The following is a 19,229-nucleotide window of genomic DNA, read 5'->3' as shown; positions in this document are numbered from 1 at the left end:
GGGGAAAAAGGATTAAAACAGGAGGTATGGAACAGAATACAGTAGAACTTCAGAGTTACAAACTGACCGGTCAACCACACAACTCATTTGGAACTGGAAGTACGCAATCAGGCAGCAGCAGAGACAACAACAAAAAAGTAAATACAGTACAGTACTGTGATAAACGTAAACTGCTAAATTAAAAAAAAAGGAAAGTTAAAAAAAAGATTTGACAAAGTAAGGAAACTGTTTCTGTGCTTGTTTCATTTAAATTAAGATCGTTAAAAGCAGCATTTTTCTTCTGCATAGTAAAGTTTCAAAGCTGTATTAAGTCAATGAAAGAACAACCATAATGTTTTGTTCAGAGTTACAAACATTTCAGATTTACAAATAACCTTCTTTCCTGAGGTGTTCGGAACTCTGAGGTTCTACTGTACATATATCTTCTTGCAGATCCACCTCTCCTCCAAGCCTCTTCATCAAGGGGAAATGAAAGAAACACGGGGTGTTCACCCACGGAAGCTCATGCTCCAAAATGTCTGTTAGTCTATAAGGTGCCACAGGATTTTTGCTGCTCTGAAAGAAACAGTTATCCTAAAATAGTTCCCCATGTAGCTAAGTGCCTTTTTGGCAGTGCTTTCTGATCTTTCACCCATTTCCTGTTCTCACTTGGTGTAATGACGGCTTAGCTGCAGGAGGTTCTAGCTCTGCAACAGACAGCTTTTCGCTTTTTCATTTTTAGACTTTTCCAGTTATCCTTTGACTAAAAAGTACTTTTCATATCTAAAAAATATTGATTTTTTTTATTTTACTGCTCTAATCCTTAAACTCACAGATTTTGAAGAATCCTCCTGAGGATTCTCCCTTTAAGAGGGATTGCCACTTAAAGGCTTCCTGTCTCTCCACAAGTGCTGAGCCAAACTCCCAGCAGCCTTCTAGGAGTTCCCTCAACCAAAGATGTTATGTGAACCGAACCCTGAAGGGGATTTTCAAATGGTGGAGGAGGACACAACGTAACTTACCTAAACTCTGGTGGGATGGAGAATCAGGTGGAACCAGAACCCGAAAGAGAACCCAGGGAAGAGTCTCTATAGGGTTGGATGAAATGTGGCCACAGAGGCAATAGTTTCCTTTCCAACCTGCCAAAACCCAAATCAGCTTGTACAGATTCTCCCTATGTATAAGGAACAGAGTTGGTGTGTGTGAGGGAGGGAGTATAAATTTTTTATATATAAGATATATATATTATATGAGCTGATATAAGCCTTTATTTTCAAAAGTGCTGAGCATGTTGGGTACTGAGCTGTTTTGAAGAACTGGCCCCAATTCTGGGAAATCTGTCCTATAAAGATAAAACCATACTGGTCTTTTTACAAAACTATATTACAGCTATTGCATGCTGACTTCAATGTTTAGATAATACCTTTGTTTTTTCCCTAGTGGATTACATTAGTCTCTCATTCAACAAAGATAAGACATTAAGCCAGGTATGGTAATGCTGTAAGCCAGGTAAGGTTTGCACTGGTTGATCGTAACTGCAGTACTAATGCAACAGTATTCCTACTGATATCAGTTTATATTTTTTAACTTCCTATTTCTTTGCCATTTTTCTGTCTGAGCATGTAAAGTCTTGATGTCATAGCTCATTAGTAAAAAGTTGACATGCTATATGTCTCCTAGTTAGTTTCCTAGCTTTAAAATTGCTTTCCAAATTAATATGCAATACCATTTAGCTCATACTATGACCCCATTGATACTTCCATTGGGTAACATTGGTGGCCCCAGCACCAATGTGGATCCCACTAAAGTCAATTAGGCTCCATATAGGCACAAAGGGCTGTCTACATGGATGCACTTGCAGCTTAAAGGGCCTAAAGTTGCAATTGTTTACTTGAGCTGCTTCCTTAATACTCCAAGAAAATTCTCATTAACTTCCAATTACTTACTAGTTCCCATTTGTCCATATCACAAATCCAACGCAGACGTTGGCTTCCAGATAGTTGTCAATTTCTGCCCAAAAGAAGAAACCCAGGAACCAAATAAGACTGAGTTTGGTCTTGCTGAAGGGATTTGTGCGAGGGCTTGTGCAGTTTTGTTAGTCTCATGCTCACAAGCATTTCATTGAAGTCAATGGAGCTGAGCCAATTTACACCAGCTGAGGATCTAGTCCTCCATTCTGTTCTGAAACCAAGCTTATGATACATTACATACAAACCCATTCAAACTTTCACCACATTGAGTTCCTAATCACATATTTCCTTCCTCTTAGGTATCTACCTGTTTCTATAGTAATGATCCATATACAGAATGGTACAGTTGCTTGCCCCATAGAATTCATGGTGGAAAGACACTTTCTAGACGAGTAGTGGCATTTCTTATTGACTATCAGCAGAACACTGGAATAGGTCTTATAACTGTTCAGGTACAGTATGGAACCCCAAGCATAATTTCCACCACTTAGCACATCTACACTTTAATTTATAATCTAAATTAAATTGCCCATCCTTCCATGCCATTCTGTTGTTCTGTTCAAGACAATGTTTTTTGGATAAAGGATGCCAAACAGTATCAGTGAGTATTAGAGGAGAGGAACTGAAACTTAGGAAATCTGAGTTCTATCCCTGACTCTTTCACTGGTTTGCTTTTTGGGCAAGTCACTCACCTTTCTGTGCATTAGTTTCCCCATCTGTAAAATGAGGATAATAAAAATTATTAATCTACAGCGACATTATCTCCTGTGCAGAAGTCCAGAGCAAGGCCTGTGTTGGGTGGAAGTGGTGGATTGGCTTGGTGTTGGACTTCTGCACAGGGATGAACTTCACCCTAGTGTTTGCAGGTACTTTTTGAAATCTTTGCGTGGAATGTGCTACAGAAGCGTGAAGTAGTAATGGGATATTTCTCCTTTATTTCTGTATATAAAATGGGTCCTTCTTTAGGTGCCTTGCACTGAAAAAAGATTCTCTGTGCAAATGGCTCTTCACAAGCAACTATATTTTGATGAGGAAAATCAAACATTTAATTGCAGTTCCCAGGATGTCTTGTAGCACAACTGGAAACAAAACCCAGCTCTCCTGGTTCCCAGTCCTCTTCTTTATTCACAACCCCTTTTCCCGCTCTTCAGAACTTAAGTTTCCATCTTTTCTAAATGCCACAAAAGCCTTTCCCTTCAATTACTAGAAATTAGGGAATGTTTCTATTTGACCAGTCAATGAAAAGCAAAAATTTATGTCCAGTTACATAATAATGTGCAGGTTTCTCTCTCTAAGTTCTGTGTATTACTGTCACTTGCCAGACATAAATTTATAACCGCTTAAATATGCTGTACATTCTGTCTCTTATGATATTCTCTAGCTAGTGGTTTAATGACTGTGCAAAAATTTTACCTGCCTATAGTTAATATTTTTTTCTCTTTAGAATAAAGCAATGGTCTCGGTGTACAAGATAACAGACCACAAATTGAACAGGCAAACAAAATTTCCAGTGTTCTGGTTTCCAGACCCTAAGTTTTTGCCTTTTGGAATGTTTTTTCACCCAGGAAGTCACTTTCTCTATGTTTATGGAAGCCAGGTGTGCATCTCTGGGAATATATATGGAAGTGAGGTATAACTTTAATGGTGATTTTTAGGAATGAAAGGTCCAGTTCTATCCTTCTTGATGAAATTTTGTAAAACTCCTATCAACTTCAGGAGAAGCAAGATCAAAATGAGAAACTGTCATGCATTTTCTAACTGTGGGAAGAAATAACTTCTCACAGGGCCTCATTCTGCAGTGCTTGCTACCACTGAACAGAGTCTGTGAATGGTCTCGTTTAAATCAAGCGTGACTTTGTGGGTGAGGTACCGCTCATCTTAAGTAAGGAGAGGCCTTTAATTCTAGGGGGAGAGGGAGAGAGGAAATACTCAAGAAGTGAGTTATAGTTAATTATGAACAAATTTTAGTTACAGGGAAACATTGTATTGCAAGGTAGGGGTTATTTTCTAAAAACATCAAGTTGTAGATTTTGGGACAGCCCGATATTTCTGTAATACTTACGTATGTATGCAATAAAATGTATTGTATTTTTATAACTGTGAGGCTGGGGTGTTTACTTTGATTATTTCCAGCAAATGTTAATTTGAAAAAGATTCTGTCTCTATAATACTCTGTGAGCAAACTATGAATGCAGATAGCAGTTCAACGGTTACACTTGTTTCTTTTCCACAGGTCTGGTTTTCTGATGATGGAGGCAACACTTTTATGTTGCTAATCACTCTGGAGAATGAAATAATTATAAAAACAAATACGTGTGTTTATAGTCACTCAGTGGCATTTGTGACGGACAAGGGAAACATCTTCTTTACTAAGGCAGGTGAGGAATTCAGAATTAATTCCGCAGTGGTCAGGAACTGACCCAGGGCAGCTGCTTTGCTAACCATGCTGGGAAAAAACAGTTAAAGCTAGTTCTTTGTTACCATTATTTTACAGTACATTGGCTGAAGGGATACAAGAAGTCTTATAACTGCTACAAAAAATAATTATTCAATTCATATCTTCTGTTAAGTTCTGAACGAACTGTCATTAGGTTGGAAAAACTCTTTGTATTACTAACATTAACATACACATCTAAAACTGCAAAGCAGATAATCTGTTTGGGCTGAGCATCAATAATGGTATGCTCCACACTATTATGACTGAAGTCAGTGGGAGTTTTGCCGTTGACTTAACTGATTGCAGGACTGAGCCTTGGGGCTTTGAGCCTGCAATGAGCATGTATGCATGGATCCCTTGACCCAGGCAGAGCCTCTTTGACCATAATGGACACAAGGGCTTATCCCAGTGCTCAGTGCAGAATCAGGATCTTATATAGTATGTGCCTTAGGAGATAATCATTCAATTACATTTGTTTGTGATTTTGTTCTAAATGGTTTTTATTTATTAACTTACCATAAGCTGTTTTCTTCTGAGATTTTTAAAAACAGAGGCCTCATCCTGAGCCATCACAGGTCCCTCGGAAGCCAACAGCAGCCTTCAGCCCTATTGCAATAAACCAAAACTCACTAGGCTACCAAGTTTTGCTTGTGCAGGTGACCTATTTTCAGCATCTTCTCCTATGTTCTTTCTCTGTAGGTTTAGAAAGATATGCCAAGCTTACGACATCAGCACACAATGTTTTCAATTTGTACTATGACCACTTGGGGTCTTTAAACATAATTTCTCTGAATGAATCAGTCTCTGATAGTCTGGAAATACACCTGCTTGATGTTATCACTCTAATACAGGTTAGTTGTATAATAACAACATTATCAAACTCTTGTAAAATACTTTTAAAACCACTCCTGCCTCCTCAGGCACAAAGTTCAAGGAAATTTCAAGGAATCCACCCTCAGCCTTTGGACAAGCTACAAGGCTGCTGTGGAGCCCCTGTCTGGGTATTTCTAGTCCAGGACCTGGAATAAGTCACAGACCTTTCTTCACTTTTATACTGAGTACAATTAAGTGTGGATCCAGTAGTTGATCTCTCCATTGCACTTCAAACATCATCATCTGGCTCTCCTATTTGGATTCAGCACAGGTTTGCACAGGCCTTTCTCCACTAGCAAATGGTGCAATGCTATGCTTGAATAGAGCAGAAGGTTTTGAGTGTGCCCTCCACACGCAAGTGGATTTCACCTTAAATGGAAGAGAGCCGAATCTCCCAGTGTTGCTCACACACAGTGCAGGTTCTGGTAAATTGTATTTCTTTTTATATAGTATCTTTTTTATGCAAATTATTTCTCGGCGCTTTGCACAATTTGAGTTTATATAGTAACATTTTAATTAAGTGAGCAGAGCAATTCCCAAGTATATGGTGAGACGGAATAATGTACTGACTAATACCAAAAGAAGAGAAGGCTTAAGAACTATGAGGAAATGAAATTTCTTTCTCAGTAATAGAGAGAAGCTCATGATGCAGGAATAAGAAGTGGGAGGCTGAGTGGAATTTAGTCAAATAGGTAAAATCTGATCAGTCTATGGGCCTAAGCAACATGGTTAACCTAAAAAAAAAAATCACATTTCAATTATAAATATTCCAGGAAATGTGACCTTCGTCCATAGTTGCTAATAACGATGTAGAAACAAGTTGGCATAATACCTGTTAAATCAAATGGGCAACAAGTAATTGTCCAATACTATAGTCCTTGTACTTACTGGGTTTTTTAATTACTATTTAAAAAAAATAATCAGTGAACTCAAAAGAAATACCTTTGTTGCCATTTAAAAACATTTGCTAACTGTTACACATCTCAGATGCTACAGTTTTCCCTTTACTTAGCAAAGGAAATAACTGCTGTACCTCAAATACCACTCTCTTAAGCTTGGTTACTGTTGCCTTTTTAATAGGATGGTCTCTATATTTAGAGTGTCCTATAGGTGTTAGAAAACTTTTGTAACATTTTATATGGGGGAAAGGAACAGATTATTTGAAATGTCCTTATTTTACTAATTTGTCTTTAATCAGTTTTCAAGGCATCAGCACAATTTTATATTTTACATTGTTTAGGCAAAGAAGAATAAAAAGAAAAAGGATAACCACCACTATTTTCCCTCCATTCTAGCAGGATGACATAGGTTTTGATGGCCCATTGTCGCCACAATACATCACTGAACAGCAAATGGTATTTTTTGAACATATCCCATTGAATGGAAAATCAAGAAGTGTTCAAAAGTCAAGATTTTATGGTCTGCACAAAGGCAAGGTTTTACAATATTGGTAAATAGATGAACTCTTGCTATATTATTAGTATCAAAGAGCATTCAATATTTTCATGTGGTAATCATTTAAAAGAGCATTGCTAAATACTTTTTTTCATAGTTGGTATTTTATTAAAATGTTTTATATACCATTTTAGGAATGTGGAAACATTGGGCAAAGAGCTGCCCTCAATCATACTTTCCAAATCTATTGGCTTCAATGGGGTTACCCCAGGGTATAACCAAGGGCAGATTTTAGCTGGATATGGATTTTCTGTCAATTTTTACTTTTTCCATTCTGCAAAGGATGGGTACAGTCTTGATGTACTCCAAGCAAAGCTTGCACTGAAGTCCTATAGATGCTCAGTGGCCTTCGGAAAGCCTTTCTTTGCCAGATGGTTAGCAGCAAACATTGCCCTCTAATTGTCCAATGGAGCAACGTCAGCGGCAAACAATCTAAGTAAAATGGCAGAATCGTGAAAGAGAGTCATAAGTGGAGTTTACTAGGACACCATTAAGTCCAGTGGGAGTTCAATGGTAGTTTTATTTGATTTGGGACTGTAGTATCTAGCCCTTACATTTGTGTGTGTGTGTGTGTTTTAATGGAGCTTGGATTTATTGCAGCTTTTTATTTACTTGCTTCTTGTGTACACTAACATCATGTGTTAAATCAGCACAACACTGGTGCGAAGGGATTTTAGAAATAGCTGACAGCACATAAAACTTCATTTTGGTCTAGTTCCTGTCTTGCTTGTGGTTATTTTTTGTTTTAAATTTTGTAAATGAATGTAATGCTCATGAAAATGTCCTAATACTGCTCTGCCAGTTTACATCAACTCTGCTTCTCCAACCCTGTGCCTCATTTGCATAGCAGCAGACAGTCATAACCTAATTACGTGTTGACTTTGTGTTGAATATAAATGTCTGTTAGAGCGTTCAATATCATTAGAGACAGTTTCTCTGTCTAATGGGCTAAATCTTACCTTCTGGTTGCTGTGTGAAGGACAGTGTGGCAGTACTAGTGAACAGGCATCCACCTGACACAAACCGCCACCACTACAACCCTTTACTTGTCTCAGCAGACAGGCAAAGGCCTTCATAGATAAAGAAGCTAATCAACTGTGTCAATCAGCAGTTATGTTTTAAATATACTTTAAGCTCTGCAGCAAATCAAGCTTCCCCACTTTACTCTTGCCAGGAGTCACCTGTCTTTCTTCAGAAATAACAGTAGAAATCATCAATATAGCCTCTTTCACTCTTCTTTCCCTTTGCATCTGGATTGATTTTTTTTCAGCTGCAGCTTTCTGATGCACCAAGAATTTACTTCAAACTTTGTCTACACTATGGAATTGTTACAAAAAATTCCTACCATTTCTAAGACCAGTTCAGCTGCAGTGGTGCTGGGACCACTGGGAACTCTAGTACCCTTATTTCTCTGGCTCTGGCAGCATTTTTTGCACCGCGTGTGTTAAAACAACATGGTGATTGAAAACAGCTGCCATCTCTGCACTAAGTTCTCCAGAGCCAGGAACATAGTAGAGAGGAACAGAGTGGCAGTGACTGCTTTTATAGTCCATGGGCTGGAATATCAACTTTAGAGGGGTTGCACTGAAGCTCCATAGCCTGCCTGCAGGTTAGGAAGTGAATTCTATCTCTGCTACTCGCACCCAACATTGGACACAGTCCAACTGTTCTGGCTTTGTGTTGGAGACAGACATGGGTAATTTCTACTCTAATGGACCTGACTAGCACCTTAGTTCATGAAAGCATATCCATTCAGGAATGATGTTTAAACATATGCTTGACTGTCTAAACTTATGCTTAAATCCTATTGAAGTCAATTGGATTTATGTATGTTCTTTAAGTACTGTTGTGAATAGGGTTGGACTTAAGCATGTGTAAATTCTTTAATTAGCGAATTGTCTAATGTAATAACAAATATATGCTTCCTGCCCATGTAGGCCAAGTGGATCAGCTACAATAGTAAATGTTTTCCATCATGAATATCCTCCACAATATTTATCCTCTGTCATCGTAGATGTTCTGGAAAAGTTTCCCTTTGAATCTGAAGATAAAAACTCCTTTATACATAATTCTTTAAGTATTCTGAAGGTGTCAGACACCACCAGAGTTAAGCTTCAACTTGGTTCTGAATGTAAGTTACAGATTCCATTGATTCTGTACAGTAATGAGGTCCTTTTTTTTTGGAAAATAACCTCTTATATGACCTTCTACAAAAAAAAAATCCGCATTCTAGCTGTCTGAACGTACACTATATTTAACCTGCAGATAAAGGAATTCACATTTCAGTGGAATTAGTTCTCCAAAAGCGTAAAACTGAACTTCTTTTCTATTTCTTCATGGCTAGATATCTCAAATTCTTCTCTGAGTGCTTCTCTTTGTTTTGACAAGCAAGCAAGTCCTGGGCACCAGCAAAGTGGTTGGTTCTGAAGAGTTATTCAGTATTGGCTAAATCAATGACTCCACTACCAGTACTAGCTACTTCTTTCCATGTAGGATTAATATAGCAAGTGCCTTCTCCTCAATTGACACCAGCACCAGATAGATTTATTCTACCCCAGGATCTCCTAGTACCAGAGGAATTGGAATCTCTTCTTTTGTCAGGAGATATGCACCTGTCAATATGAATCACAAGGCTGTCATCAAAACCAACTGAATCTTCAGTACTGACCAGAGCATAGACCTTACCACAAAGTACTCCACCTTCTACTGCATGCCACACTTTTGAATTTGATGTCTCTTATCAGATTCACAACATAGAGATAAGAACACATAACCTTATTTTTCTAGGAGTCCCTCCCCAGAATATCAATCAGAGAGGGTATCTTGAGTGTCCAGGCAGGATAGAGATGCACAATTCCACCCACAGCAGAAAACCTTCTACAAGAAGGACATATGGGAAATGGAAGAGGTTCTACATTAGGTCTGCTTCCTCTTGAGTGACAGCTATCTCCTGTTTTGAATTACTTATTCCTAAAAAATAGGGGGCTGTCACTGAGTTCCATTAGAGTGCATTTGGCAGCTATTAGCAGCTTTCCCCTCCATTAGAAGCTTTCATGATTATTTTTTTTCCCTCGCCCAATGACATAGGTTTATCAAGTGGTTACTGAAACTTTTTCTACCCATTGAGATCCACTTTGGGATCATACTTTGGTCCTTATAGTACTTGAGTCCCCTGTTTAAGCCTTTAGCAAGATGTTTTTTCCTATATTTGCAGTGAAGACATCTTTCCTAGTAGCTATTATGTCAGCTAAGATGAAATAATATCCAAATTCTACCTTAATTAGGACATTCAATTACCAACATTTTATCCTAAATTTCATGCCAATCTTGAAAAAGCAAGATTTCACTCATTAGAGAGTATTAGCCTTTTATCACCAAAGACTAAAGTCCTGAAGAACCTCCCAGATGCTCTTTAGCTCATTTGCAGAAAGGTGCCCCTGTTTCTACTCAGATTATTGAAGTGGGTTTTAGGGTGAATAAGAACATGCTATAAAATCATGACATTAGACCCCTTCCCCAGACTATTCTTAGAGCTCACTCCACTAGACTTCAGTCTACATCTGCAGCCTTGTTGAAAATTATCTCTACTATAGATATTTGTAAAGAGGTTATTTGGGGCTCTATTCACACCTTCTCAAGGCATTAGGCTAGAAGTCTAGAGACTTCTGGATTGGAATCCTCTTTTGGCAGGGCAGTACTTCATCTGTACTAGATAGGATGCTGAACATGAGGCTCCATAATTAGTTTACTGCTTGGGAGGCACTTACAGTGGAAAACCCATAGGGACAATTGCTCAGAGAGTTTACCTGTACAGTAACTGGTGGTCTTTAAGATGTGTTGTCCCTGTTGATGTTCTGCTACCCATCTTCCTTCACCTTTGCTTCAGAGTCCCTAGCTTATGCTGGGTACTGTGATGGAGTGGCGATTGATCCTGCCACACTACCCTTTATACCCTTGGAATGGTGCACAAAGATAACTAGGATGCATGTGTGGACCAAACAGTTATTGCTGGCAAAAATCTCCAATCAAAAACATATTGTGTCCATGCACATCTGAAACAGAACACCCATAGAGACAATGCACCTTGAAGAACTCTAGTTACTGTACAGATAAATAACATCTCCTTTCTTTTCCAAAATCTTAATTGTTTGAATATCAGACAGGTGATGATTTCAAATTGCACTACTCTATTCTCTTCCCTGAAACTCCATACAGGTAATGTTCTCTAACAGTTAGTGGTATTTCTAGTTAACATGATTTAAAAATTTAATTTAAAACTTGCTAGTTTCACTTTTATTTCGAGTTATCAACATTTAAATTCCATCTGCCTTCTCTGATCAACTTACTTCTTCATTACTTACATATCTGTCTTCTATAGAAAAGTTGAGGGACAATTATATAGGTTTATTATTACTTAATATTTATATTGTGGTAGCACCTAAAGGCAACAACCTCACTGAGCTACTTTGTACCAGGCACTGTATAAATACAAAATGAATGATAGTCCCTGCCCCAAAGAGCTTACTGTTTAGGGCCAACTCCTTTAACTTGGAGAATTCAGGACCTGTGTAGCAAGGAAGGGTTGAAACATATAGAGGAGGGGGAGCAGGAGCGGCTCTGAGAATGGGAAATGTAAGAACCAGCCTCCAGTTTGGAAAAAGATGACTCTCCTTTTGCTGACCACAGAGGTGCCATTCCAGATGGTGCCAGCAATTGGTGCAGAGGAGAGGTCCATAGAGAAGTGAACATCATGGGTTTTATCATTCCCAGTACCAAAGTAAGAGTTGTCAGGGGTAAATGAGTCTGCCATGGTACTGAGCTCTATAATGATCCTGCTGGCTCTCCTGTGTCCACCAGCACCAATAGCATTGGCTCTTGTACTGCTGGCGATATTGGCACCGACTGGGTCAGGAGATCGCTGGCAACCACAAATGCCTCTAGCATGGCCAGTACTGAGATAGTGTCAGTATGTGGTTTGGTACCACGGATGTGGAAGGAGTTCCTTCTGGCTTTGGACTTGACGTCATCCATCTAGGTGCCAGAATCAATGGTTTTATCTTCTGCGGTACCAAAGCAGAGGAGTACTTAGACTTAGACTGCACTCTACTCTTATCCCCATGCCTAATAGACTTCAGCGCCAATGGTCTCCCCTGCTTCTTATGCCTCTTCTTAGGCACTGATGATGGTACACGCTGTTGGGACTCAGACATGATATGCCAGGTGCATCACTCAAGAAGAACAAAAGTAAATATACCAATTGGGGGGAAGGATAGCTAACTGGTTTGAGCATTGGCCTGCTAAAGCCAGGGTTGTGAATTCAGTCCTTGAGGGGGCCACTTAGGGATCCAGAGCAAAATCAGTACTTGGTCCTGCTGGTGAAGGCAGGGGGCTGAACTCAATGACCTTTCAGGGTCCCTTCCAGTTCTGTGAGATAGGTATATCTCCATATATTATTAAACAATGAAATCAGAATTGTTTTAACAAATTTGAGACAATTTTCTCTTGCTTCATTGTTAATTATTACCATGAAATATTCATATTTAATCCTTTTATTACATGGTGTCCAAAGACCCCATAATGGTAGATGATATACAAACACGTTTGAAGATATCTAAACCCTGAAAACCTAAGGAGACAAGTGATATAAAAAGAGTGGAGGGAGAGAGTGTTGGAAGCACAAACACGCTGAGAATTCTGAGTTGTTTGCAGACTTCCTCATTTTTCTTTCAGAGTAGCCAAATGAGCAATATTACAACCACTATTAACATATTTTGAAAAGTTATTGTATTCTAAACCCCAATTTTCACTCCCTCTAAACACTTCCTTTTGAGTCTGTAACTCCCCATGTTTTTTTCTCAGCCTCAAGCTGAAACTGGACATTTTACAACCAGTTCAGATGAGCTGTCCTGGAGTTATACAAGCATGAAAAAAGTGTCAGTTTTTTTTTATATAAATATATAATCTTTCAGTGGAATCTAGCTTGAAGTCCACTCAAAATGCTTGTTTGTTTTTGAAGAAATGCCATAGACTTAGTTTTCCCAGAGGAAAAATGACTATGACATACTTAAAGAAATTTATGTACAAATAAATTATAAGCAATTGAAATGGTGCCACTCAAAGAGAGTGTATTGCCACCCTTAAACTTATTCCACAAATGGTCATTTGTATCAATACTGAAAGCTGCAAATTCACCCACCCAAAAATGCCCTTCTATAAACCTAGGGCTGGATGCTGCTTCCTGCTGCTGTGCACAAAGCAGCTGCAAAACTGGCTCAAGCAACTACCCGAGGGTTTCCTCAGTATCAAAACCCCGTGTTGGAGTAGAGCTGGAGGTGCAGCTCTCATGTCTTGGTAAGAGGAGGCACACAGCATTTCACAGGATCAGAGCCTATGTTTAGTAAAATGTATCGCAGTTACAACAAACAAATGTTTGAAATCCAATATGAGTTTTTATTTCTAAACTTACTTATGAGCATTCTTTATTGAAATTATGGGCCAGATTCTGACGCCATGATTCACACTGAATAATATGTTAATTTACATGTGGTCATACCAGTGAAGGAATAAGGTACTGCTCAATTTTAGTAAGGGTGCCATAACCTGGCCCTAGATTTGCATACTAAAAATTACTGAACAGAAAATGTAATTATTCTGTTTTCTTAATTTAGATAATAGTTCGGAGAAGGTTGTTTCTTCAAGTCTTCATGTATTTAAATCTTCTGATATTGAGAAGACTGTGGTGATTCCTGGCTTTAGCAGCTTCCTGATTGTTGAAGTTCTGGATAGTCTGAATGCTTTGGCAGATGCTACCATGCCTGAGAGAGTGCCTTTCAACAAAACCTTTACCTCAGACATGTGGTTTGTGTATGACTTTGGCACTAAGAATGGAAGAAAATGGAAGATTATAGTAGACAGCTGTAGATACTGGGTAAAAGAACTTAATAATCTACCACTGAATGCCATTAAATACCTGGATCTTACCCAAACCTTCAATTTTGGATTCAGAGTAACCCCTGTTAATACAGGTGAGACATTTTGAATTTTGTTTTATCCCTTGAGCTCTATAGTCTGAACACAAAACATAAAATAGCTATGAGGCTGGTTTGGGTGAATTTTACATGATAATGGCCAGATACTGATTTCAGTTAGATGTAAATTTGGAGTAACTCCAATGAAGACGATGTCCTACATTTCAAGCCCCTGACACTTGCTGGAATTATAAACTGAAATTATGCATGGTTGTTTTTAGACAAAAGGAAGTTTTTTAATCATATTCTATTTACCTCCACTCTCTCCTCACACCCAAAACTAAGCACCTTAGTATGGCCATTGTAACATTAAAAGATTTTGACAGATGGTTTCTCTTTGCTATATGTAATGGGTTCGGTCACAGAGACCCCCTTAGGACTGTCACCTGATGTGCTGAAATTACCTCTGAGCCTGGTTCCCCTGCCAGTTTGGAACTCCAGAACCCTGCCTTGTTGAGCCAAACACACTAGCCTGCTGCAGCACAGACCTAGGGTCTGGGCCACCCCCCCAAAGCTGCAGGTTTTAAGTGAAAACAGCTCTGCAGGTTACTTGACTCCAGCACCCAGACACACAGCTCCCAATGGGATCCAAATTCCAAATAAATCCGCTTTACTCTGTATAAAGCATATATAGCATAAACTCATAAATTGTCTGCCCTCTATAACACTGAGAGAGATATGCACAGCTGTTTGGGTTTACTAATAAACAAAAGTGATTTTATTAAGTATAAAAAGTAGGATTTAAGTGGTTCCAAGTAATAGACAGAACAAAGTAAGTTACCAAGCAAAATAAAGCAAAAACATGCAAGTCTAAGCCTAAGAAACTGATTACAGGTAATATCTTGCCCTCAGATGTTCCAATAAGCTTCTTTCACAGATTAGACTTCTTCCTAGTCTGGGCCCAATCCTTTCTCCTGGTACAGTCCTTGTTAGTTCCAGCAGACATCTTAGGTGTTAACTAGGGGTTTTTCCATGACTGGTTCTCCCTTTGTCCTGCTCCACCCCCTTTTATAGCTTTGGCACAACGTGGGACTCTTCTGTCTCTTTGGGTCCCCACCCCTCCTTCTAAATCGAAAAGTACCAGATTTAAGATGAATTTCATTATCAGCAGACATAGTCGCATATCCCTGTGAGACCTCATTCTTCATTACCCACGGGCTGGCCCACATGTACACAGGAAACCGTGCAACTAAATAAACCATTTACAACCACTTGTCATAGTCAATGGGAGTCATCAAGATTCTAAACCACCATTAATGACCTAAACTTTGCATATTTATAGCTTCAGATATAAGAATGATACATGCATACAAATAGGATGAACACGCTCAGTAGATCATAAGCTTTGTAATGATACCTTACAACAGACCTTTTGCATAAAGCATATTCCAGTTACATTTTATTCACATTCATAAACATATTTTCATAAAGCATACGGAGTGCAACGTCACACTATAGATTTAAGGCATGATCCAAATTTCATTATGTCAATGAGAGTCTTTCCATTGACTTCAGTGAACTTTGAATCTGGCCCTCTCTTCTTAGCAAAGGCAAGTAGATTTTGACATGCTTGGAGAAATACAGTTGAAGAAATTTAATGCAAAGTTGAAGCTGAATTTTTTCTTTTAAAATGTGTTTTCATTGATTTTTCAATTACATATAAGCAACAGATGACACCCTGACTTTTGGACCCTTTTTTAAAAATAGTTGGCCAAAAATAGATGTATGACTAAATCAAACCAAAGGAATAAAATAATAACAGGAAAGAAAACAGGAAGTGCCAGGGACCACAATGATTAAATACAGTTTTTTATGTAAACAGTGCAGTATAGGTGCTTTTTCCACTTATGTGTTAATCCCCAGTGTCATTAGGCCAGGCTTCTCCCCAGCTCCAAAATATATGCTGCCATGTCAATTGTCTTGCAAGCAGGGCCGGTGCAAGGATATTTTGCACCCTAAGTGAAACTTCCACCCCCACTCCCACCCCTCCTGCCCCGGAGCATTGCTTATTATAAACTTTCAAAAATGAATACTGCATAGTGTGACATTGTTAATTAGAATTAATACACATTCGGCTTGAAAATGTATTAATTTAATTATTTAGACTACATATTTAATGAAAATAAATGAATAATCTGACAGGGTGTGGGGCTGGCTGGCTTTGGGCAGGGCAGGGGGTGCGGAGCTGGTTGGAGATGGGATGCGGGGTTGGCTGGAGATGGGGGTGTGGGGCTGGCTGCTTCAGGCACAGGGGTGCAGCAGGAGCTGGCTGGAGAAAGAGGAGTGTGGGACTGGCTGGCTTTGGGCAGGAGGGTGTGGCAGGGCGTGGGTGCAGGTAGGGGGTGTGGGGCTGGCTGCAGGGGGGTGGGAGCGAGGGAGAACCACCCCCCAGCACTCACTGGCAGCATGGCTGGGGCCAGGTCTCTGCACTGCCCCCTGCTGGTGAGTGCAGGCCCAGCCCTGCTGCAGAGTTCAGGGGAGTGGGGGCGGGGCAGGGCTGAGCAAAGGCGAGGGCCCTGTGGCAGAGCCAGAGCAGTAGGGAGCAGCGCAGCACCTCCAGCAGCTGGGAGAGGAATGACGTCACTTCCTGGCCGGCTGGAGCTGATCAAAGCCGCAGCGCCCCCTCGCACAGCAGCAGGAAGAGGGTTACACATTTAGCTGGCACTGGGTGAGCATCCCAGATTTTCTGGGCACCGCTTTTTGGTGCCCTCAAATCTTGGCGCCCTAGGCGGCTGCCTAGTTTGCCTAGTGGTTGCACCGGCCCTGCTTGCAAGGAGGCTTACTTTCTTAATAGAAGCCAACAAATAAAGAGAAAAACAATTTTAACTCAGTCCTTGCTTTCAGGTTGCTGTCTACACCTCTCAGGGCCCTCTGGCAGGTTCTCAGTTCTGAGCAGCCTCAGGGCTGTCTCCCTGAGCACCAACCCCCACTTTGTTCCAGAGGACCTACCAGTGTGGCTCTCCCTCCCCAGGCACAGCCTGTGTCAATCAATCCCTCCTCTTCCTGCCCACTACCAACACTTTATAGGTACAGGGGTAGCTCAGACCTCTTTAACTGGCTACACTGAACTCACCTGCTTGGTCCAAGGGAGGTAGGCCTAGTCTATCCTCAGGGACTAACTGCTTTGTGACGCCCAGTAAGAATCAAAGAAAATTAAGCGTTGGTGAGAGTGTTAGAAAATTAGTGTCAGTATTTTAGGACTTGTTCCTGCACATTAAGTAGCTTCAGTCGTGTGAAGAGTCTCCTTGACTTCAGTGAGTGTCCTCACATAAGTCAAGTTTCTCACATGTGTAAATGTTTGCAGGGTCAAGCTATTTAAAAAGATAACTATCAGAATCCCTGGTCTAGATCTCTCCCATACATGCCAACGTAAGTGAATGTAGTTGCGTGGGTGTATTTGATAGCAGATTTTGACCCTAAATCTGCAATTCAATCCCAGGTTGAAAATTTTAAACTTATGATAGTGTGGTTGATGATGTACAAAACAAAGAGCAGCACAGTACCTAGGCAAGGATTTTGCATCCTAAATTAGGGGTATATAACAGTTCCTACACATCTGGTGGGATTTTCCAAAGCACTCAGAGAGAGATAAATACAGGTCCCATTGGAAATTTAATGAGACTTGTGCTCCTAAATTCCTTAGGCACTTTTGAAAATCCCATTTTAATGCAATATATTAGCAGAGGATAGTCAAATTTCTAAGTGATGCAGAGTTCTTCTTCCTTTTAACACACACACACACTGCATTGAAGAATTAATGTTGGTAAGCTTTGTGGCAGAATTCTGTTTTAACAAAGAAATGGAATGAAGAATGAATGTTTGGAAAATAACAGGAAGCATGATATTCTAAGCAAAAGAGGTGGCATGGAAAAAGGTGCAAAGGCCAAGGTGGGTGAGGCATACCAAAGCTGCATTGCTGAGGTCGAGTAACAATATTGGTGAGAAATGAGAGCTGAGATACAGGCCAGTATAGAATTGTGCAGAGCACTGAGAATGAGGGCGAGAAGCTCGATTGTGAGAGCAAGTCTGATTCAAAGACAACGGGAGTGACGTGATCGAGGGGTGAGATGAGAAGATGATTTTAACAGCAGCACAGACTAGAAAGAATGGGATGAGATGAGATGCAGGGAGGCCAGAGAGGAAAAAGTCAGGAAATTCTCAGCTATGGTTCCCACAAAAATCTGTACTCATCTGCGTAAGGACACATTACAGTAACAGGTCAACTAACCTGTTCGGCCAAACTAAAAAGCGACTACTAATGTTGAGGAGGAGGACATTCAGAACTGAGAGTAGGGAATAACTCTTCCCTGTTCACGCCATATGGACACAAATCTCTTCCCTTTGAATGGAGCATTAGATGGCAACTCTGAGTTCAAACTTTGAGTCTTGTGCTTAATTGTTCCTCACTTGAGTTTTTCCTATAGTAAGGGAGCACATGGTTCCAAGTAATTATGATCTTCATTTCTGTGCTTGATTTCACAGCCTATCCAATCTTTCACATGCCACTAATGAAGCTAGTAGTTGGAAATCCATCCATATTTAAAGTGAAGGCAAAGGATTACTGGGATGACACTGATAGTTACACCATGGAATTCTCTGTTACTAACAATTTTTACAAACAAGTAAGAGCAGACAAGTAGTGAGTAACATACTGGCTCCTACAATAGTATCTTTCATTTTTTTATTTAGCAGAGTTTTGATAAAGGGGAGCAGAGCAGATAATTATACATTGAGAGAATTTACACTTATGTAGTGACTGGGTCACGTAGAATATCTTTGTTAAAGGACTTTGCTACGAAACATTTTCAACATTTGATCAAAATTTTGTAAATATCTATTCCCTGTTGACCCTCAGTCCTTGTGTAAAGTTCTCATACACGTCACTGCAAGTTCCACCTATGGAATGAGTATGGCTCAAGAATCTATCTAGTATATATAATATAAAATTATTTCCAAGTGACATGTTCTTTTTCACTTGTTTCTGTTCTCCCCCACATCTCTACCCTCAATGTAATTTGTTATGCATTTATACGATTCATTATCAGTGCAGTTTATTTTCTAACTTCTTCAGGGCAGAGACCTTGTTATTCTAGTTGTCTGTATGTGGGTCTACATGAGCATATTGCCTATGAGGTGTAAAAGATTAATGGAGATCAGAATGTAGGCTTCGAGGCCAATTAATATTAGTGTGAATGCCCTACGGGGAAGTGACACTGCCATGCCAGAGCATGGAAATCTTAGATTAATGATGGGAGAGTTACCCACCAGGTTTCACCTTGACAGTTTCTTTTTAAGCTTTCAGAGTGTTTGGTGTTGGGGTAATGTCAATATTTGTCAAGTAATATGGAGCAACTCAGGAAAAAATTACCCCTTTGCAAAGTTTTTCTTTTTATTCTTTCACCCCCCCCCCTTTCCATTGCTGTGGGCTTTTTCACAAGCACAGGGCTACCCAGAGGGTGGAGCAAGTGGGGCGATTTTCCCCAGGCC

General features: G+C 39.9%; 1 protein-coding gene across 1 annotated transcript in view; it reads left to right on the top strand.

The window, feature by feature from the left end:
* CATSPERB (catsper channel auxiliary subunit beta) overlaps positions 1 to 19,229 on the top strand; it is an 86,936-nt gene that overhangs the window by 28,604 nt on the left and 39,103 nt on the right. The window contains exons 9-17 of the mRNA XM_075065861.1: positions 1,420 to 1,466; positions 2,249 to 2,401; positions 3,394 to 3,546; positions 4,183 to 4,327; positions 5,086 to 5,237; positions 6,555 to 6,709; positions 8,652 to 8,845; positions 13,383 to 13,739; positions 18,225 to 18,364. Coding sequence (XP_074921962.1) covers positions 1,420 to 1,466; positions 2,249 to 2,401; positions 3,394 to 3,546; positions 4,183 to 4,327; positions 5,086 to 5,237; positions 6,555 to 6,709; positions 8,652 to 8,845; positions 13,383 to 13,739; positions 18,225 to 18,364 — 1,496 coding nt within the window. The remainder of the gene's footprint in view (positions 1 to 1,419; positions 1,467 to 2,248; positions 2,402 to 3,393; positions 3,547 to 4,182; positions 4,328 to 5,085; positions 5,238 to 6,554; positions 6,710 to 8,651; positions 8,846 to 13,382; positions 13,740 to 18,224; positions 18,365 to 19,229) is intronic.

The sequence above is a fragment of the Chelonoidis abingdonii genome, chromosome 4 (genome assembly GCF_003597395.2).
Source record: "Chelonoidis abingdonii isolate Lonesome George chromosome 4, CheloAbing_2.0, whole genome shotgun sequence".
Lineage (NCBI taxonomy): Eukaryota > Metazoa > Chordata > Testudines > Testudinidae > Chelonoidis > Chelonoidis abingdonii.
This window is presented reverse-complemented; position numbering and strand designations above follow the sequence as displayed.